This window comes from Hoplias malabaricus, chromosome 9 (assembly GCF_029633855.1).
Source record: "Hoplias malabaricus isolate fHopMal1 chromosome 9, fHopMal1.hap1, whole genome shotgun sequence".
In the NCBI taxonomy this organism is placed as follows: domain Eukaryota; kingdom Metazoa; phylum Chordata; class Actinopteri; order Characiformes; family Erythrinidae; genus Hoplias; species Hoplias malabaricus.
This window is the reverse complement of record NC_089808.1, coordinates 43,474,144-43,497,486: the sequence shown is the minus strand read 5'-3', so window position 1 is coordinate 43,497,486 and position 23,343 is coordinate 43,474,144. Positions and strand designations below refer to the sequence as shown.

The 23,343-nt window shown below is 39.5% G+C and overlaps 2 protein-coding genes across 2 annotated transcripts; one reads left to right on the top strand and one right to left on the bottom strand.

Moving 5' to 3' along the window:
* Positions 1–514: 514 nt before the first annotated feature.
* Positions 515–23,282, bottom strand: LOC136706695 (zinc finger protein 850-like). Its single transcript, XM_066680288.1, has 10 exons — positions 23,088–23,282; positions 20,450–21,398; positions 18,630–18,646; positions 17,770–18,358; positions 15,001–15,008; positions 13,982–14,064; positions 12,752–13,668; positions 7,774–7,819; positions 7,602–7,659; positions 515–2,005 (listed from the first exon to the last, which is right to left on the bottom strand). Exons 2-10 carry the CDS (start codon positions 21,387–21,389, stop codon positions 947–949), a joined length of 3,717 nt encoding a protein of 1,238 aa, XP_066536385.1. The 5' UTR covers positions 21,390–21,398; positions 23,088–23,282; the 3' UTR covers positions 515–946.
* On the top strand, positions 4,298–9,073 carry LOC136707128 (zinc finger protein 214-like). Its single transcript, XM_066681042.1, has 3 exons — positions 4,298–4,386; positions 5,180–5,234; positions 6,969–9,073. Exon 3 carries the CDS (start codon positions 7,105–7,107, stop codon positions 7,708–7,710), a length of 606 nt encoding a protein of 201 aa, XP_066537139.1. The 5' UTR covers positions 4,298–4,386; positions 5,180–5,234; positions 6,969–7,104; the 3' UTR covers positions 7,711–9,073.
* Positions 23,283–23,343: the final 61 nt, after the last annotated feature.

Sequence of the window (23,343 nt, the reverse complement as noted above, 5' to 3'; positions counted from 1 at the left end):
ACTTAAAGCTGTTTATATTTATCTGTTATATGAAATGGAAAATGGCTTTCACTACATCATTCAGATGTGTACTTAGCTTTGCACTGAATACCAATACCAAGTAATCTGACGGATTCTTAAATGACAAAGTGGTTGTAGGAGCCACATGTTTTTGATATTTTGTTCATATTTGTCTTTTTTGTTGGTTTTGTGAGTGTGCGCCCACTATAGGTGATAGGTGCTACCCTATAAATTGGTGAATGGGATGTGTGATGAGGAGGGCAGACCAGCAATAACGTCATTGACCTCAGTTGGCGAACTCCACTTCTGCTGTTGTAAGGCCTTCTGTCTTTGGGGCCTCTTTGACAAAACTATCTTACTTTATCCTGGGCTTGCCTAACATTTCTTAATGCAATATTTATGGGCTTTATGCTACGACTGCATGTCTTGTCTTCTCCTGTGTGTTAAAGACAAATGGAAAAAAGGAGTTATATGATGAACTCAAACTGTTTTTATTATTACAGTTGTAAAAAGATTAAAAATCCTATTTGGCTGAAATTTTTGGTTAACCATAAAGACATCACAAAATAATTGTTGGGCAAGACTCTGCATTAACCTATATCTGTAACTGGTGTAGAAATACCATTTGAACTAATCCATTCACATATGAAATGACAATAATGAAATATTAGAAAATACATACACATTCTTGCACCAGTGTGATATAATTTTAAAACTAAATGTTCTCAGAAGTTACACTGCAAGAAACCACTTTCTGTCTACAGCAGGGGTGTCAAACCAAATCCATAGAGGGCCGGTGTGGATGTAAGTCTTCTTTTCCATCAAGCAGAAGTGACACCTCATTTCACATATTTTTAATTTATTGATTAAAATTATGTGTAATTATTTTTCTGCTGTGAGATCTCAGGACCTCTGAGGACAGCTGTAATAAAACTGTGTTTTATTTTCACCTTGCGCTGCATTTGTGGACTTTCAGAGTGTTTGAATGCCTGAATCTGTTGCTGCACTCAGGGCACTGGAAGGGTTTTTCCTCTGTGTGAATCAGTTGATGTTTTTTGAGGGTCCCTCCATCTCTGAAGCTCCTCTCACACTCTGAGCACTGATATGGCTTCTCTCCGGTGTGAATCCGCTGGTGCCTTTGGAGGTTACCCTTGTCCCTGAAGCTCTTCCCACATTCAGGGCAGTAGTAGGGCCTCTCTCCAGTGTGAATTCGCTGGTGTCGTTGGAGGTGAGCCTGGAGAGTGAAACTGTCCCCACACTCTGAGCAGTAGTAAGGTTTTTCTCCGGTATGAATTCGCTGGTGCTTCTGTAAAATACTCTGGAGAGTAAAGCTCTTTCCACACTCTGTGCAGAGGTACGGCCTCTCTCCTGTGTGGAAGCGCTGGTGTGTTTTAAAGTCAACACTGAATCGAAAGCTCTTGCCGCACTCAGAGCAGTGATGTGGCTTCTCTCCAGTGTGAATTCGCCGGTGCCTCTGGAGGCTACTCAGCTGAGTAAAACTCTTTGTACACTCTGAACAGTAGTACCGTTTCTCAGTAGCATGGATGCGCTGGTGCAGCTGGAGACTGCTCCGCCTTGTAAAACTCTTCCCACACTCCACACAGGGGTATGGTTTCTCTCCAGTGTGAATTCGCTGGTGTGTTTTCAGGTCATCGATGCATCGAAAATATTTCCCACACTCCGGACAACAGTGCTGTCTCTCTCCGGTGTGAATGCGCTGGTGGCGGTGGAGAGTTCCTTGTTGGCTAAAGCTCCTCCCACACACCGAGCAGTAATACGGTTTCTCTCCGGTATGAATTTGCCAGTGCCGCTGGAGACTGCCCTGTTGAGTAAAACTCTTCGGACACTCTGAACACCTATATGGTTTCTCTCCTAGTGGAGAGAGCTGCTGTGATACCAGAGTTTCTTCATCTAAACTCTGCTCACACTCAGAGTCTTCATCTGCACCAGGGAACATCTGTAGAGCACTGCAGCTTCCTCCAGACGCCATACTCACACTTTCAACCTATTTTAGATTCAGTAGAGAGAGAGATTCTTCTCAGGGACATCTGACAGCTCTGTGGAGGAAAGTCTAATCTGTGCTGAAACGTGGGAGCCGCTTGAAGGAGATTTCAGTCATTTTTGAAGGAGAGACACCATCATTACAAAGAAAGAGAGATCAAACATCATTACAAGATGCAGGTAAAACACAATGTCCATTGTCTGTCACCTAAATTTATCAATGAATTACTTCAACGTTATAACTCATTCTCTCCCGTTAGTCAAACCGAGGCCTTTTTCCAGGACCTCCTCCTGAAGCAGAGAGCATGTTTAGTTTAAACTGAGATAACAATTAATCCACACCATATCCACGTTTAATCCATCATACTGTACAAGCACCCTGACAACCGTGGCCAGAAGTCCTTGTTTATGGCGGTGAGCGACGCTGGTTGCATCCCAAGCCCTGGGATCAGAAAGAGCTCCTCCAAAAACTGCCCACTGATGAGAATGAGGTGTCGTAGTGATGTCACCAGGACGTTTCTGCCTCTCTCACCAACCAAACCCAAAACTGAGCCTGAGACAGTGTAGGGGTACTCTCAGAAGGTTGTGGAGGAGTTCTGGGTGGCTGTGCTCTGGGCACAGAGACCGGACCATCCAGTGTCCCTCAGCAGGAGCAGCAGTCATGGCAGAGAGGGAGGTGATGAGGTGGAGGTATGAAGCAGGTTGTTTAGTCACAGGAAACTGGAGTGAGTGAGGAGGATTTAGGATGTGGAATGTTTTTGAGGGAGAGTTTCAGCTGTGGTCCTTTAATAACTCTGTTAGTTTTTAGCAGAGAATGATGTTTCTTCTGAGGGACATGTGTTTAATCTGTGCCCTGCGCAGAAGAAGACTTCAGACATTTCTAGAGAAGAGAAACAAACAAAAAGAGAAAAATCTATTTTTCTTCACAGCTGCTGGTGTGGAGCATCTATTTTTTTCCTGGGAACTGTCTCCAGTCGTTCAGTCTCTGAATCTGTGTTTCAGAAAGATATTCAGAAATTAGACATACGAGTTATTTAACTCTAACCAGTGACATTTTAAATCTGTTTTCAGTCTGTAACAGCCTCAAATTGTACAAGTGGTGAAACTGTTTTTTTGTTATCCCCTGCAACCAAATGCCACCATGCCCAATACATACACATTTCTACACATATCTGTATATTAATATATGTTTATATAAGATCACAAACTAACCAAAACATCCAATTAAAACAATCTGAATAATCTAAACTAAAATGTTGTATTCATTTCTTCACAAACTACATGTCCTCCAGTAAACAGAATACAGCATAGTGCCCCTTATAAATAAAAATATTTTTAAATTTAAAATCACAAGAAATATCTCTCTCTAGGACACAGCCTTGTTAATTTTATACAACAATAACTCACTCACTGGGCTTGATTCGACAGTGTTTGAGTCTTTCACTTAAATATTTCAACATAAAATAAAGCTTCGTCCATCCACCTTAAATTGTGAAGCTTTAAAACCGTCTCTTCCACCTTAAATAACGAAGTTACACTCCGACTCCAGAAGAATTACTGTTATTCATTTTAAGGTGGAAGGGATTTTGGAATGACATTCCTCAGGCTCCTGACTTATGCAGCACCATTTAAGGTGGAACTGATAATTCTGATAAGGTATCACTATTAAACCCTGAACGTATAATAATGGAATATCCCACAGTCCTCAGCCCGGTGTGTGTGTGTGGAGCGGATGAAGGGTTTAAAGGCAGATGATCTGTGTAAATGTTGGAGTAAAACATGGTGTAAACAATGACAACAGAGTCTTACTGTTACTCTCACAGCGCCGCTCCTGCCTCTCTCCTGTTTACAACTGCGAACACGTGACCACGGGGGCGTGGCTTTAATCACACCCGTTTTCAGACACGCCCCGCCCCTGCACTATGATTGGCTAATAATCCTCCACATAGAAAAGAAACAAATTCGTGGAAGAGAATGTATCTATTATTCATATTCGTGTATTTATGAACGTTCAGTTGCAGACTTACAAACCTATATCTGCATTTCACAATTTATTTTACTGAAACACTGTGACATATCGCTACTTACCACAGTATTATCATCTTTATTAATATAAATTATAGCTATTACTATTTATATTAATAATAATAATAATAATTTATTTTCCCCTTATTGTCTCTATATTAACACTAAATATGTATACAAATAAATATGGGAAAACTATAAAATATATAAAAGGGGTCGTTAGTTCTCTCCTGACCAATCAGAGCTTTGCTCATGTGACGTAGCAGCCAATCGCAGGCGTCGATACCCGGACAGGAGTTTCCCGGATGTTGACATCGTTGTTGATAGAAGAGAGGAGCTGAGGAGGAGAAAGTGTGGACAGTAAGTTATTTTGACACCTATTTCCTCTCGGTTTTTCTCCGTGTTTATTTCTGACCCGTTCAGAAGAGCTTGGGTCATTTGTGTTTGTTATTGGAGCTGCAGAGTTCATGTTAATCTTAGCTCTTTGTGTTTGGTTTGAATGAGTCTTTCCCTTCTTTGATTTGACTGTTGTGTTTATTTAGAGGTGTTTATAGTGTCCCAGACCCATCCTTCAGTAAAAGTCCTGATACTGTGTGTAAAATACTGACCACAGCGAAGGTCTCGGTCAGAACTGAGCTCTTAAAGACTCCTTCAGCTCTGAGAGAGGGAGCTGTGGTCAGTGGAACTTCTCACAACCTCCAGCCTCCCTCCACACACAAGAAAAACTAAACAGATGATTTAGACATAAACTCTGAAAGCACAAATCCATTAGAATTGTGTTTAATTTCTATTTGTTTAAATATAATCACAACTAATCTGTATTTAGTGGTGAAAGTTCTGTGTTACTGTTTGAGCAGATTTCCCCAGGTACATCTCAAAGGATTATTATTTTTATTTGGAGAATGTTTAGTTTGATCAGCGTTTTTAGATGATGTCCTATACGTTCTGATACAGCTGCTGCTTATTTACGACTGCAATAACTCTTACATCCTTCATTTTTAATAATTCATTATACATTATTTACACTATATTCCCATTGGTGTCTTTCATTTTTCTACATTTGCTGCTGTAACACAGACATTTGCCTCTGGGATAAATGAAGTACTCTCTGTCTGTGTGTGTGCACTAATCTACTGTTCACCTCTTTCACTAGGGATGGTTCACTGATCATTTTTCTGGAGCAGCTATGGATCCCCTGGGCTGAAGAGGTGAGTACACACCCAGTTCCGAACTTACTGGGTCAGTATGTGAAATGCTAACTAGCTTGTGCTGAATGAGGGAACAACAGAAGGTTTATGTCTACTTTTTTTTTGAATATGTGTTCATTACAAACTGAATGTGTGCAGCAAATTAATAAAAGGCAGTTGCATGTTTATCACAGCGTTACGTTCCTTTATTTTTAATAAAAAATAACTGTTTTGGGACTGTTTGGGTGACAGGTGTCACCCTCAGCTCTGTTCCTAATCTTGACTTTAGGCTTAAGTTATCTGGCTAACTGAGAAATCCTGCTTTTGTGAGCTAGCCCCCAGCTGATACAGTTTTGAAAACAGAATGGTTTGCCATTCTTCTGTTATTTAAGTATTTAACTGCACAGTTTTAGGGGCTTTTGTTATTAAATTTTCAATGGGCAGGGAGGTCAGCATTGCACACATTCTCACCATTTACACAGCCATGATCCTGGAGCAGAGTGTGCAGAATGAATGTATCATTTGGAAAAAAAATGTGTTCATATCTTTCAGTGTTAAAGGTGTTTTTAAAGATCTGTAATGACACATGCTTCAGGGATTTGAATTGTAGATGGGTACCAGTCTGAACGGTGGTTTTCTTCTTTGCCCTCAAGAGTAAAACATTCATTATTTATAAAAATAAACTGCAACTTATCAGATCACAACACGCTTCTACTGACTATCTGTCCGATCTGGATGAGGACTCTCAGACAGTTTGTTTACATTCTTGGATGTTATTAATAAATCACTTCCACCATCAAGAGCAAGCATCAAGGAGAGACAATGTGTTTATTGACAGCCGTTCCTGAGTGTTCCTGAGCATGTGATATTCATTACAGTCATTTGAACTGGGTTTTAATGCTGTGGTGTCAGGGAATGGAAGGAGTTAAAACTGTTAGGAAATAAATAAACTGAGGAAAGTTGTTTTTCAACTGATGTTTTCTCAAGTGATATTTCCTCTCCATGTGCTGCTCTGCAGTCGGTTTGCTCTGGAAACCGCTCTAATGTGTTTACGAAGCCCCAGTGTCTGTAAATGGGTAAAAAAATCGAAGTGTCTGGGTCCGGTGCTAGGCTTTCTCTCTCTCTGCTCACGGCAGAGAAACGCCATCTGGAGGTTTTTAGACAACGGAGAGACTCCAAACGCTGAAAAGCACCAACCGAGATGAGGATGTTGCTCTATTCCCGCTCCATAGGGGGGTAACACTGACTTACTTTTGCTGTTACAGTTACATTACTTAAGGTGGAACTGACTCTAAATTCAGGAGAGCGCTAACTGCATGAAAGTAAACACAGAGCGAATGTGCTACAAAACTGAACAGCTCGAGTTACACATGAGTTTATGGTGGAACAGTGTGATTGAGGAAAAAAAAGACTTTTGTTAGTGCTTGTCTGAAGTTTAACTGTTACCACAAACAACAGTCTTTTTTTCTCAAACACACCTCCACATCTTTGGTTCTGAATCTAAACAAACCAGAGAGAGCAGCAGTTCCCCAAAACCACAGACACTGCCTTTAATGGCAGTTTGGGACCATGTTCCTAGTAATGGTTTCAACATTTAGAAATTCTTACAACAATTTCTCAGATCTGAATAAATATAGCAAGAAAATCATGAAAATCAACCTCTTTAACTGGAAAAAGTAAATTAACAGAACAACAGAATAGAGACATTGTAACATTCACGCTGCAGCTTTAATATTTTTTCTTCTTCTCTCTCAGACACTGAGATTGTGGAATCTCCTTGTGGAAATCCTGCCCCTAGTGCCCATCTTCTAATAATATTTCATTTTATTTCCACCAACACATAAAGAAATGTGTCACACCACACGACATTCTGAGGATTAAGAGTGAGGTAATGGCAACCGAAGGAAACTCAAGTTTTCAGTCATCGTCTGGTTCCATCCACACTGAAACTTCAGAAGGTGACACAAAGAAGAGGAAAACTCACCTCTGTTCAGAATGTGGGAAGGGTTTCACTCAGAGGAACAATCTACAGCAACACCAGCGGATTCACACCGGTCATAGACTCTTTCACTGTCAGGAATGTGGCAAGAGTTTCAGAGAGGAACGTCATCTCCGAACACACCATCGAATTCACACCGGAGAGAAACCACATCCGTGTTTGGAGTGTGGGAAGAGGTTTAGTCAAGAGGCTCATCTCCAAAGACATCAGCGAATTCACACCGGAGAGAAACCGTATCAGTGCTCAGAGTGTGGGAGGAGTTTTAACCAGCAGAGCGTCCTACAGCGGCACCAACGGATTCACACCGGAGAGAAACCCTATCAGTGCTCAGAGTGTGGGAAGAGTGTTAAAGACAGAGGGGCTCTGAAATTACACGAGCGAATTCATACCGGAGAGAAACCGTATTTCTGCTCCGAGTGTGGGACGAACTTCAGACACTCGTACTCTCTACAGAAACACAAGTGCAGTAAGAGGGAGGCGCAGACATGTCACATATAATTGTTTTCTTGGGTAACTTTTATTACATAATTACAATATTTAATTCTCTGTAGTTTATCTTACCTCTGGGTGGCGCTGACACACAAACACAGAGTCGTCTCTCTGAGCTCTGTTCTCACATTCACGTCACACTCTTATCAAACTTGTGTCCTTTTCTTACTAGAGACTGTTATATCGTTGTGAACATGTGTGTCCTCTTCTCTTGTATTTAACCCTGGAGAGTTTGACTGACTGCAGTAGTGTGCACTATATAACCACAGGGGGCGCTACACTGCCTGGCCAAAAAAGGTCATTGATCTGGTTTTGATAAGTAAATACTTTAGAGTCTGTGAATGGATAATTACTGCAGTGATTAATAAGATTTAACAGATTCAATGAGTAACGTCTTGTTTCTAAAACACGTGTCAGAAAACGTGTCCCACAGTCGGGTTCAGATGATTGGCCTCGTTACAACTAAACATTACGCTCTAAAACTCAAACTGAATACAGGTTAAAAACACTTTAGACTGATTAACCAGAACTCTGCAAGGTTCATCTCTGAGGGATTCAGGTGTGTGTTTATAGCAACCACTGAAAACAAAACATAACATCAATGAATTTATATTTCTTCCTCTAAGGACAGCTTTGTATAAGGGACGTAGTAAATACGGCAAGCAGCAACGTCTAATCCATTTCATGTTGAAATCATAGACATTTATACAGACTCCACAGTGTTTATATAGAGGGGGAATTTCACTTTTTCCAAACAGCAATGTCTCAAATAAATCCCCCTCCCCGAAAACAAACGGCTAACAATGCCCACTGAAGACCATCAGGGGTTAATAAACTTTAATATGAATATAATCACTAAAATGGATGAAGTATTTAAGCAAAGACAGCAGTTTGTCATTACATTAGTGAGATTTTGATCCTACATTACTCTTAACATGGTGAAAAAGTCCTTCACATTGCTCCTCTCCAGGAGAAGGTTTAAGGCTGGTTTTTCATGATGGGTTGCCAGATATACACATACAATTCATACAAACAAGTCCTGTGAATGCTCTTTTTGTAACGAACAGATTAGTTTGTAGACTGTAACATTTAAACAAATAAACTACATTTATTTCACCAAATCTTTCTTGCCAAGTTCACCTTCCTATATTTACTCCATGACTTTGAAAACGAGGCGTTTTTGTTGTATATCTATGAATCGATGGAAGCAGCAATGTTTGGTGCGTATTTGGAAAAAACAAACAAAAGCAGCTCATTCATCACCGATTCTGGACTTCCTCATTATTGTAATTATAAACATTAAGGAATGAAACCATACGCAGAATAACTATTTTTATTTTAATTCTTAATTTGGATTCAGTTTTAACTGATTCATCATTAGTTTTTAAATTAAAACTAGTCAAACATTTAAGGACTCCTTCTTTGGAGAGCAGCACTCCCGATTTTGTCAAACAGCTGAAATAGAGGTTTGAGCTGCATCAGATTTGTGATATTTGACTTAAGATATTTGGCCTAGGAGTGGGCAGCTTGAACAAACTATACATTTTGTCTTTCAAGTGATTAAATTATTATTAAAATTGAATGACATTAATTATATTATTAGGTTTAATTATATATCTTTGTGTTGATTAATGTGGGTGAAATGCTCTGTAGTCGCTTCAAAACCATTTCAAGGGAATGTTTATTTTCCATATCCAATATATACATTATTTTCCAAATGAACATTGTTTTTAATGTTTTTACATATTTTATTGCTTTAACTTTTCCCTAAAAATGGCGGATATGATGTAATTATAACAGTGTATTAACCTTTAAGATACTGAGCTTTTCTACAGTGTGTCAAACTGTGAGCACAGCTCAATCTAAACTCAACAGGAGAGAGACCTCATGGTTCTTTTGCTGTGTTTAGTACAGAAAACAGTTTGGACACTGTCACAGGAGCTCACGGAATCAGTTTACAGCTGTGTGGCATTAAAACACCACCGGTGAGTGTTAGACACTAATCAGAACAAATGCCTTCAGTTTATTTGGACTTGTTTGTAGTGAAGGAGAAATGTCATTAGGTCTGATGAGTCCAGACTGACTCAGTGATGGGCGAGTCAGGGTTAGAAAGGAAGCATGTGAAGTGATGAAGCGACGGGGCACAGTGTCTGTGGTAAAGCTTCGGGAGGCAGTGTTGATTCTGACAGTTGAGTCGTAGGTCACTAATGTTACTTGGCAATAAAAATTAATTCTGAGTGCCTGAATGAGCAGGATGACCCATCAGTGGACTCTTCCCTCATGAAGGAGTGGTTCTGGGTTCACCTCAGAGTCCTCCACTGAATATCACTGAAAGTCCTTGGGATGTGACAGAGGAGACCCACAGTCAATAAGATATCGGCCAAAACATAATGCAACTCCGAATGAAATACATTTTGTGACATAGCACACGTTTGTCACGTTTTAGCACATGCTGCGAAAGCTGTAATCAAAGCTAAATCAAAGGCAGTTTAAAGCTGTCTTTACTGGAATTCTGTGAAGCTGCTTTGTGAAAATATCAGCTGTAAAAAGTGCAATACAAAATAGTTTTTTGTTTTGATATAACCACATTTGATATAACCATTTTGTTTGGCCAGGTGGTGTATAAGGATTGTTAGCAGCAGTTTGCTAATGTTTATGTGATGTGTTACATTCTAATTACTGCTTTAATGATATGTGAATATATTAGAAAAAGTGTGTAGGGAATGACTGTCCTGATTTATTAACGTTTTCTTCTGGTTGTGCAGCAGACCAAGTTTAACCTAAATTTTGTGTGTTATTTTCTAGTTGCATTAACAAATAATAAAATAATCAAACAACAGGATTTTTTTGTTAATGTTTTTGCTCTTGAGCTTTTTCCACCTTTCCAGTTGAATCTACTGCTGTCTATAATCTGCTTTCAGTAGTTTTGTGGGTTTTTTTTTTTTAACTATAATTTGTGTGTGTGTGTGTGCATGGGTGCTACATACTCCTGAAACATCAATATGTGCCTAAATGTCATCTAATATTTGTTGTTAAAGGCGCAGCACAGTGGCGCTGCAGCACATCTGTAGGGTCGTGGGGTCCTGGGCGGGATCTTCTCCCCCAGTCACTAGTGTGTGATTTTCTTATTACAAACCAAAGAGATTTACCAGACTTCCTCACCAGATTCTCCAGTGAGACCTGGAATAATTCTACCATTTTTTTGCCCGTATCCCACTTCTGACACCAATCAATTTAGGGCTTAAAGCAGGAGAGGCGTGGTACTGATATAAGAGGAATGCTATTAATATCACAGTTCAGACTTAACTCTTGCTCTGACATTAGCAATCTGAACACGTACACATAACCCCATAAAAAACCTTTATGTCCCAAGAGGCAGCTAGACTCAATTCAGTTCATTTAAGTTGTGTTTTTCACAACAAATATCACAAAGCAGCTTTACAGACATCCAGGTCCAAGCCTCCTTTGAGTCAACGGTGATAACGGCAGGAAAAACTCCCTCAGCACAAGATGAAAACCCTTCAGAGGAACCAATGGATGATTAATGAACAGCCAGAAGCAGTAGGTCTCCAGGGCAATGCTCACAAAACAGTCCCAATCAATCAGCGACAGTCTCTGTGATTCAGTTTCTCATTCAATATGATGAAAACACACTGAACTGAAAGAGGTTTTAAGGTTTTATTTCCCACCTTTGCATTATCAGGGAGAACACAAGTGTGTTTCAGGGATTAAAATATCAGTCAGTTACACTTCACGAGTCCCAAAGATTTGGTGTTAAACTGAACCTTATATATGTCTTGATTTCCATAAAGAACTTTGACATTATTAATTCAGACATGACTCCTCTCTTCAACAGTGTCTCATTTTTACACAAACAATAGAAATGTGGTGACACCAGTGTAACCTGTTTAAACAAATCATAAATGTAAAGTAATAAAGATACAGCAATAACACTTATATTACAATATAATACAGTATATAGTCACAAAGGAAAATGAGAACCGATGAATAAATGACAAAAAAGAAAGTCAGAAACACTTTTTTTTAGATTTAATAAAATCATATCCATTGACAGGAATTTAAATGTTTAAAAAAAATAGAAATCTCTTACATAAAGCACACCCTAGTCAGCTCTGAGAGTGCTATACTAATGGTTTACTTTAGGAACCCTCTAGGGACGAAGAACGTGCCGGCGCGTCAATAACCATTTGTGATGTTTCTATTAATATCTTGGCGAAAACACAGCGCAGAAATACAGTTCAAACACTCTGTGAATGTGCAGAAACTGCTCTTTCAATCGCATGTTATCACCACTGTACATCCCGAGTTACCAGCCTATGTATAAGCTTGAGACACGCCCTCTCAGCCTCTCGCTGTGTCTAACCGGTGGATTCGCTTGTTTTTAAGACTCTGATAAAACTATGTCAATCACAAAAACAATTCATCCACATGTTTTCATAAGAAATATAAAGATTTTCTAAAATCTGATTTAAGTTTTTCAGGGTTAGAGACAGATTATCTCTTCATAAAATGCTCTAGGTCACATGAGCCTTTCTTAACGAGAGAGCTGAGATTGTTCTGAACACTTTGATATAAAACACGTGGGTAATATATTATAATACAAGTGCTTTAAACACGAATTTCAGAAAGTTGAGAAAATGTTCTTAGACCCTAAAGGGTTAAAAGGTGTAGTCAATCATTTTCTCCAGTGATTTTTCTCCACGTTATTAAACATCTTTAACACTGACCCCTAGCTGCTTGAATGTATCAGAGATGCTGTAGTAAACCTGTTTTCGACCATGTGGGTGACCCACTCTATGGAGCATAAACTGGGACCACAAAGTACTTTGACACTTCATCTCAGGTGAGCTAAAAAAAGGTGAACATTATTGTAATATATTGTTTGCCAATCTTTGGTGATAAAAATGAATAAATTAAACAAATCTCATATTCATTACGTCTTTCAGGAGTAACATTTATTTATCTGCAATCACACAGACAGAAACGACACAGAAAATACACTCAGGTGATGTTTCATTAAAACACTAACTGCTCTCTGACAGTCCTATGCCATTAGGATAAGTTTCGGCCGCTGTCTGAACACACCTGTGCTTCTTTAAAGTGTTTGGATGCCTGAAGCTCCGCCCACACTCAGAGCAGTAATATGGCTTCTCTCCGGTATGAATTCGCTGGTGTATTAGAAGATGACTCTGTTGGCTGAAAGTCTTCCCACAGTCCGAGCAACGATAGGGTTTCTCTCCGGTATGAGTTCGTTCGTGTTGTTGGAGAGTGCTCTGCTGGTTAAAACTCTTCCCACACTGTGCACACTGATACGGCTTCTCTCCGGTATGAATGCGCTTGTGCTTTTTGAGGGTGCTAACGTTTCTGAAACTGTTCCCGCAGTGTGAGCAGTAACACGGTTTCTCTCCGGTGTGAATTCGCTGATGGAGCAGGAGATGACCATGTCGGCTGAAGCTCTTCCCACACTCTGAGCAGTGGAAAGGCTTCTCTCCGGTATGAATTCGCTGGTGTCTGTGTAGAAAACTCCGCAGTGTGAAACTCTTGCTACATTCCAAGCAGCGATACGGATTCTCCGCAGTGTGAATGTACTGATGTGCTTTGAGATTAATTTTTTGACTGAAATTCTTTCCACATTCTGAGCAGTGATAGGGTTTCTCTCCAGTGTGTGTGAGCCAATGAGCTTTCAGATTACACTTCTTATCGAAACCCCGCCCACATTCAGAGCAGATGTGTATTTTGCTCTTGTCTGTGTTATTGTTGTTATCCTTAGTTACTCTCTCAGATATCTGCTGAGAACTACAGCCGGTCGGTGAAGACATCATCTCGTATTTCGTGTCTCTCGATATCAGAAGGGTGGCGGATTCCTCTTGTCTCCATCTCCCGACATTATTTTGTTTATAAATCGTGTAGGAGCTGGAAAAACCTTTCCTGGATGCTTCTTCAGTTCTAGAGGAGAGAAGGAAAGCTCAGTGTGAAATAAAATCTGCAACCAATGTTTGCCTTTAGGATCCACAGTTTCTATCTGCTTGTTATGTTGTGACGTATCGACCTTGTGAAACGTCACGTCCAGTTACAAACCGCTGCATAGTGTGGCCAACTTAGTGATTTTGCCACTAGAGTTAGTGACTTTTCAGACCTTCTAGCGAGTTTTTAAAAAGAAAAAAACAGCTAGCACCAAACCTAGCCACTCTCTGTACTAACCTTAGCTACTTTATATTAGATAATTAATAGCACAACTCGTTAGAACACCAGGACTGACCTCTGCTCCCAGAGACAGTTCTCCCTCCACAATTGCTCGGCTCCCTGAGAAGGAGCAACAGCAGCTCTCTCCCTGCACCTCCTCTGCTCCCAGAAACCGAGCACACCGTCGGTCCACACGGCAGATCACTGACCAGAATGAGCTGCAAATGTGCGAACAGTGCTGCCAAAGACACATTTGCTTCTTTTTCCATTTGATTTATTCCTTTTAATAAATTCCTAAACCATGATCTCATAACTGACTGAGACGTTCAGCTTTAATCAAACAGTAAACACGTCTTATTAACGTATGACATAGGACCAAAGGTGCAACTGGACCCAGAAATGGCATAACGTCATGTGTGGTGTCACACTCAACAAGCAGATTGTCTTCACTTAGATTTTGTTATTGCCGCCAAATGTAAAGACTGAGAAACTGTGACTTCCTTGAAGATTAACACATTATTGATTGGCTACCCATTAATTTCAGTCCATCTGATGTCCGTCCGATTCACAATAAAACATTATTTAGAGATAAGTAAACAGCTGATCTAAAATGAGAACTACTGTTTCTAACCCCTTATTTCAGTATATTAAGGTTTTCAGAGTTCAGACTTTAGGAAATGTCCTTTTACACCAACATCAACTCTCTTGGTCAACTATCATAGTCTGCTCAGAGGCAGAAAAAAATCTCTTTTAAATGAATTAATCTCTGCAAATCCCAACTAGAAATATGTAAACAAAACACACGAGCTAGCATGTTAGCATTAGCACAATCATCCGAGTTTAAGCTGCTTCGGCGTTTCGTGTTTTTAATTTAAAAACATCTCCACTCTTGTTTGATACACTGTCAGTAATAAACACCGGGAAAACCCCGCGTAAATAAACGAGACCCTTACTGTCCACACCGCAGCTCCCTCCACCACCAAACTCACACCCGTTTTCCGGCAAGCACCGCCTACCTCGCCTGCGATTGGATAGCATCCTTTACGAGCAGCCTGGTGATTGGCCAGTTCAGACGTCCTCAGGGTTTCATATCACCGTGGCAACTGTAAAAGTATGGAGCAGGCTTAAAGAAAAACAATTTTGTACTAAATCTATTTTGCGCACAGTTCAGCACGTACTTTATAATGTTTGTACTGCAGTAGAGATCTCGGGGGTTCCATTTAATGTTTTAAATGTTTGGATTTATTTCTTATATATTACTTAAAAATGTAAGATTATGCAGCAAATCTGACAAATGTAAAATGTTTTTGATTTTATTGGAGGATATTCAATGATTTACTTCCATCTACTGGACTGGGTGGAACAATATGTTTGAAGTATCACTGTTATTTAGCACCTCAATAAAATTTACTACTAATAATAAGGAAAATTTAAATACACACATTTTTATTATACATCCTCTTTGTGTGGTTAAATATAGAGCAATATTTCAAAATATTTTAGTAAAGTGTCTTGTGTATTTAATATGGAAATATACAGATATATTTGTTGTTAAACGTTTCAAGCAATTTAAGCTTAATTCATCTTAATGTACACTGGACCGCAAAAAAATAAAATTATTTCCACTATTGTACACTACTTACATATTAATATTGCACGTACTGTGCTAGTATCTTCATTTTCTACACCATTATACTGATATATTGTGGCTTGGATGTATCAGAGACTCTGTATTAAACCTATATTAAACAGCCACCCTTGTGTATGGAGACCCACAGGACAGAGCATAAACTGGGTCATTCGGGGATGACAACGCAATTTGACTGCATCTTACGGGAAACATAAAAACAATAAATAAGTACATACATATTGTTGGCTAAAGTTTCATGCTAAAAATGACAGTGCACTGACTCTTGGAGGCAAATTTAAAGCTTATATTTTCTGCAGCACTCTGTGAAATATTCCTTTCAGGGAGACACTTATATTTTTAACACCATTTTATTATATTTTATAATTACTGACTTCACCACTTTGGGAATGTGGTGTCACCATGGTTACATGTTAAAATAATAAAGAGCTAAAATTTACTTACAGTAAAAAAATAAATCAAACAATTACACTCTCAAAAGGATAAACAACATCTTATTAGATGCAATTAATAAAAAAACAATAACCCTAAACACAGTAAGAGCACTTTTCAGTGGAAAACCTAAGGTATATACATTACACATCGAAATGTCTGTGGACACACCTTATGATTGAATTCAGCTACTTTATTGAATTCACCCATTATTCACTGTTCTTTACAATCTCCACAAAAAAGCACTGTCAAAAGAATGAGATGCTGAAGTCACCACACCCCGTACAAAGGGTACATTACAGGGTTATTAGCCACCAGCACTGGAGCAGTGATCTCTGGAGTCATGGGCCTCTTTTGGGGTCTAAATTGTTCTTCCCCATTCCAATTCTTGCTGTAAACCCCTAAACCCTTCCTTGAGATATGGACTTTGAACTAAATATTGTTGGTGGGTGCGAGTGTTCAAGGGGTCAGAGTTGAGAGCACACAGAATCGGGACACACACATTTGTGTTTAAATCACTGTGGCTTAAACACAATTCACTTGTTTTCAGGCGAGCTTTACTCAGTTTTACATGTTGAGAGAGTTACAGTAAATCAACAATGTCTCTTTATGTGTGGAGGTGTCCTACAAGCCTTTCAATTTCAAGAATCCAAATCACGTTATTGGTCACTGTGCTTGCACACAGGACTTTATTCTCTTCATTTACATACGTGCAGTGAACACTAGGGGGCAGTGAACAGTTCCCAGAGCGGTGGGCAGCTCTAGCCACAGCGCCAGGGGAGCAGTTAGGGGTTAGGTGCCTTGCTCAAGGGCACTTCAGTCATGACCCGCTGGCTCCGATGATCGAGCCGGCTACCTTCCGCTTACAGCCCTGTTCCCTCACCACCAGGCCACAGCTGCCCACATTTCTGCTCTATATTTTACAAAATTTAAATCTTGTCTGTCACTATGATAACACGAATAAACAGACACATCTGACCATTACTGAGTTTCTGAAGAGTTCCTTTGCACAGGTTTCTGTTTATATTTAACATTTCATGAAAATGGGTGAACTCTCTGGATTATTAAAGACAGAACACCAGAGACTGAAGAACGAGGCTGTGATTTCACACACAGCACCGCACTCAGTCAGACCTTGATATGAACTATCTCTAGATAACTGGATGCCAGCAATGCCCTGTTCATTCATCACATCTGGTTGATAAAGTGTGGTTCTTTAATAAAATTAAAATACATCACTGTTAAAGTGTGATCTTGTCCATTTCTGTCATGATCAGAGATCTTTGTGTAAATAAGCTGCTTGAACTTCAATTCAATACAGTTCTTCAGTGTTATAGTTTGTTTTGAACACAAAGTAACAGGCTTTACACGATCACACACTGTGAGTAACTGACAAAACTTGTTTTATAGTTTGTTATTGTTTAGGGCCAAATGTTGAATGCAAAGGAATCTGGACATAGAGGCAATTGTTAGATTATAAAATGGTTTTAAAAGTGTCTGTTTGTGTTAAATTTCAACAACATCGTTGCCTGGTTATGTCTGCATCTGTCAACTCTTTACACCCCCACACACTAATGCTGTTGTGGCTGCCATCAAATTTTCACAGCAGTGTTCTGACATCCAATACAACATTCTCAGACAATCAGAGACTGTTAACACCAGAAGTGAGGCACTCTTGATTAATTAACTAAAGTTGGAATGGTAATGGAGATGGTGTAAAAAACAAAGAAAAAGAGTTTAACCATAAAGCGATTATAAAAACAGAACTTCAGAGTTACATTAACAACTGCCCTCTGAGGAACCTATGTCATATGTTTCAGCTTCCCTCTTAATGCACTTGTGTCTCTTTATGCAGTTCGGGTGCCTGAAGTTCTTCCCACAGTCTGAGCAGTGATGAGGTTTCTCTCCGGTATGAATTCTCTGGTGGATTTTGAGATTGAGATGTCGTTTAAAACTCTGTCCACATTCTGAACAGATGTAGGGTTTTTCCCCCGTGTGCATGAGCTGGTGTTGTTGGAGACTGCTCCTCTGTCTAAAGCTCTTCCCACACTCCAAACAGTGATATGGTTTTTCTCCGGTATGAATTCGCTCGTGTCGTATTAGACTGTTCTGTTGGTTGAAGCACCTCCCACACTCCAAGCAGTGATACGGCTTCTGTTTGGTATGAATTCGCCGGTGCCGCTGTAGATTACTTTGGACAGTAAAATTCTTCCCACAATCCAGGCACCGATATTGTTTCTCTCCGTTGTGAATTCGCCTGTGACATCTCAGAGTGTTTAACTGTCTAAAACTCATACCACACTCCGGGCAGTAGTACTGCTTCTCTCTGGTAGGACTTCGTTGGAATACGTTTGTGCTCTTGTCTTTATTGCCCTCCATTTGTGTTTTTCAGATGTTGTACAGTATCAGAGCACAGCTGCTGAAAAAATAGAGCTAATTCTGGATGCTATTATCTCAAAGAAACTTAATTCAAAATGAATTTCTGTAGCATTTCCTTATGGGAAAGACATCTCCTGATTAGGAATAAACAAGAAATGTTTTTTGTGCAGTTACAAAACATTTATAACATAATGTTCTCTGGATTTCAGCAGTGAAGCACTTGTGGAAAATTATTCAACATGTATGTTAGTGGAAAAAACCGAACCTGGGTGTCATTCAGTTCTGGAAAAGAACAAGAAAAATTGGAACTTAAACTCAATGTTAATTACAACAAAAACAGCTGAAATAACAGACTTCAAATATTTATACTGTATTTTTGTCCCATTATAAATACAAATTCTGTGATTACTCAATTCATTACCTTAATATTGGTGTGTAAACCCTTTATTTCGCTCTCAGTCTTGAGCCACAACGTTGGGAAACTGCAAATACATTGTAAAGGGGGAAATTCAAAATGTTTTTCCCCAACTGAAACATTACCAAAACTACTTTATTTTTATTGACCAGCCTATTTACCATTACCTATCACCATATATTATTTAGCTTTACTTATTTCAAGGCATGCAAAGGACAGCATCTCCAGTTTCTCTTGGGAGACATTAGCAGTAAATATAATACTGTGGGAAACAGAACAGCTAAGATCTAGCACGCTAGCATTAGCATAGCCACGTTTGCTTGGCTGCTTCAGTGCCGCTTGCTTTCTACGATAAGCAAAGCTGGTTATAGTCCCATAAACATTTCTGTCAGTGTCAATAAAACCACAGCATCAAACAGGGCGAGTAACGAACAGTGAAAGTAACGGACTAGATCCTTACTGTCCACGCGCTGCAGCGTTCTCCAACACCACAAATATCCCACCGGTTTTCAGGCAAGCTCCGCCTCCTGACTTGCGATTGGCTAGCAGCTCATACAAGCAGCCCACTGATTGGTCAGTTTAGTGGTCATCAACTTTATATCACCATGGCAGTCAGGATTTTGCCTTCCCAAGAGAAAATAGCAGACTAATATCGTCCTCTCGTCCACTCCCTCAGCTCCCCTAACTACTTAGTCGCTGTTTGTAGTTCTAAAATTACAGACTATAGTCCATCCGTTGCTCTGCATACTTGTATTTTTCTTCTTCAATGCTCAGGGCCCCCATGTAGCTGGTATGATTAGCTGTTGGTGTGTGATACCGTGGATCGTCCTCTAGACCGTCATCAGTGGACACAGGACGCCGTTGGATGGATGATTTAACCAGTGGACTATTGAGTCCAGGAGTGACACTAAGGTTTTTAAAGACTCCAGTAACACTGTTGTGTCTGATCCATTCATACCTGCCCTATGGTGATAAGGTGTGGGTCCTGAAAATTGAAGGGTGAAAGGGGCAAATTAATAGAGAATGATATATTAATTACTATCGTACTACTGTACTAGTTCCGTACTACTACCGTAATTATTAAACTTAAACAAAATAACAAAATAAGCAAACACACACAAAAAGCTGCTCTTCTAGATAAAACACAATTTAAAAATTAGGGAGTAAATAATTCCCTGGATACGTAATTCCACGAATACTGATATACACTAATAATACACAGCCCTGTATTAAAATACAGAAGCAGGAGGGAACCATCTTGAAGTGTAATTTTTATTTAAGGTGTTTAATAGCAAGTATATTTTATTTTTAAACAACAATGTGAAATTACAGCTTAACTGTGTTTGATCTAGAGAATTGTACAAAGTCTCATGATTGTGTTCTGATATCAGTTCATTTTCTTTCAGATATCCCTCAGAGACACATTATCAACAGATCTCAGCAGCAGTTTCCAAATCAAATCACAAGGAGCTAAAAACAGTCATACATTATACAGATATATTTTACAGAGTAACATATAAAACAGCACAGTGTAACAATACACACTGCTCATGATTAGATTCAAAATTGAGTTTTATTATATTTTTCTTAAACAATCTGAAAAAAAAGTAAATAAAATTATGTAGTTTACTCTTTTTAATGCCTGAAGTGAAATAATACTCTTTATAAACTGTTTTCTGACAAACACACATCATTCCTTTCTGCCTCTGTCTTACTGCATTTGTGCATCCTCATAGTGCTGGAATGTCTGAAGCTCCGCCCACACTCAGAACAATAATAAGGCTTCTCTCCGGTATGAATTCTCTGGTGCAGCAGAAGATTACTGTGTCGATTGAAACTCCTCCCACACTCAGCGCAGTCAAATGGCTTCAGTCCGGTGTGAATCCTCTGGTGTATTTTGAGAGTACTCCGGCTCGTAAAATTCTTCCTACACTCTGAGCACTGATACGGCTTCTCTCCGGTATGAATTCTCTCGTGCTTTTTGAGAGTGCTCCTGTCTCTGAAGCCGTTTCCACAATGTGAACAGTAACATGGTTTCTCTCCAGTGTGAATTCGCTTGTGAAGCTGAAGAATGTTCCGCTGTCTAAAGCTTTTCCCGCACTCGGTGCAGTAATACGGTTTCTCTCCGGTATGAATTCGTCTGTGCCGCTGTAGACTGCTCTGCTGGGTAAAACACCTCCCACACACCAGGCAGGAATACGGTTTTTCTTCGGTATGAATACGCTGGTGAATCTTCAGAGTCCCTCTTTCTCTAAAACTCTTCCCACACTCGAGGCACTGAAAGGGCTTCTCTCCAGTGTGAATTCGCTGGTGTGTTTTGAGATTATTCTCAATGTTAAAGCTCTTGCCACAGTCTGTGCAGTGATAGAGGTTCTCTCCAGTGTGAATTCGCTGGTGAAGTTGAAGGTAACTCTTTTGATTAAAACCCTTCCCACACTCTGAACAGTGGTGAATTTTCCTCTTGTTAATAACATTATTATTATTATGCTCTTCGTTTTCTGTTTCGTGTATGTGTGGGAAATTGGAGCTCGTTTTGGAGGCCATTAACATGATAATGTATAAAGATACACATATAAACTCAGAGGATAGAAGTCTTGGAAAAGATGACATCAGACATTTCTGGAGGAGAAAAAAAATACAATACAATTATTTGAGACAAAATGTGAATGATGTACACACACTCACAAAAAAAAAAAAAGTTTCAGTTTTTTCCTCACCTCCCTCTATTTTCAGCCAATAGAGGAACACAGAATGAGTAATGGATCTACAGTGGATGGGTTAATAGAGACTGAGTGTAAGGGAAAGCAAACAGAGGAAAATATTTGAGGGTGATGTCTGTACTCTACTCTGAAACTACGCAAAGTTTCAGAAGATGAAATACACTGAAATTGCGACACGACGAACAAAAGACATGGAATTATGGAAGTTACAGGATGCTGAAGATATTCAAGTGATTTTTCAAAAATGGAAACAAATAATTCAAAGCATCTCTCTTTGTTCAGTATCGATTATGAGCATGTTATCAGTGAGGCGGTTAATGGACACAAAAGAAGATCAGCTGCTGGGAGCTCCTTTTGCAATTGCCAACCAACAACATCCCAGAGATGCTCAATGGAAGACAAGTCCGGAGACACGGCACGCCATGACACTGCATTTAGTCCACACAGGCTCCTCACAGTAGCAAGAGCAACATGCAGCCTGGCATTGTCCATTTGAAAAATTGTTACTTGCACTTTTTTTGTTGTTGTTGTCCTTCTCAGTTTGCAACAAGTGGTGATAACCGACACGTCAACAAACAAGAGGCATCACACAATCATCTCACACGACCGGATCTGATTTCTGAAGTTTCATGAGGCTAAAATAACGTAGCTCTGTCTGGTCTCCTGCCCCTCTCACGCGCCACAGACTGGAGCTAAGTGCTTGAAAATGTGATCTTATCATGTGCTGATCTTATCAACACTTACTACTTCCTCGATTTGCCCAGCCTCGCCATGCAGCAGGTGATGTGTCACTGTGGGAGTGTCCAGCAGCACACGGCAATAAGAGCTGGACTGAACTGCACCAAGCAAACCACGTCTTTAAAGGAATAGCAACCAGTTTCAGAGCACAGGCTTTATTTATTCACAAAATGATCACAATAATGAAAAACCCTGAAATTACACATCTACAGCTATGTTTATATATATATATAGACATAACTGAACATTACTCTACTTACATATTCAAAGAAAAAATTGTTTACACTTTCAGATCAAATGACAATATCATACCATATATTTGAACATTAACCAAGTCCAGATGCCGTAATTATGGCTTTCTCCTTTGTTTTGAGAAAGGAAGAAATCTTCAGTCAGAGTTGAGAAGTGTACATTTGAATAATGGGCTGAAAGAGTACGTTTTAATTTTTTAATCTCAGTCAGCAATTTATAATTAACCTGACCTTGCATCATCAAACACCTTCTTAATTAGTTTAGTCAGTTTTATCTAATAAACACAGCGTAGGTTAAATGTCTGTAGATGGGTTTAAGCAAAACTGATCTGTGACATCATGACACCACCCTCAAGAAATGAACACTGAGTTTATAGAAATATGTTGTGTTGATCTGAGAAATGAACATTGTTTAGTTTTATAAAATCCTAGTCATTATATTAATAATAATAAAACATTTGGAGCATTAGGACCAGCATAAGAAAGCATGGAATTAATCTGAACCGCTTTATCTGTACGTTATGGTCCATATATACACAGTGAGTTCTGTGAAAGAACAGAGTAAAGACAGAGTGTAAACAGTATAAACATCTCCTTACTGTCAGTATCTCAGCTCCAGATTCTCCAACACAGAAACCCGAGCCTCAGTCTACACACAGGGCTTTACCTCCACACTCTCCTGTGGTCATGTTTTATGTTAAATTCAGCTGAAATCAGGTACAAACAACAAGAAATGTAAAGTAGAAATCACTTCAGAAATGAGCGCTGATCTCCTTCCTCTCCGCTTTATTACAGTTAAATACCTCAGGACCTGCGTTAGCGCCATCTCCCGGAGCAGAGAGCTGAGCTTTATTC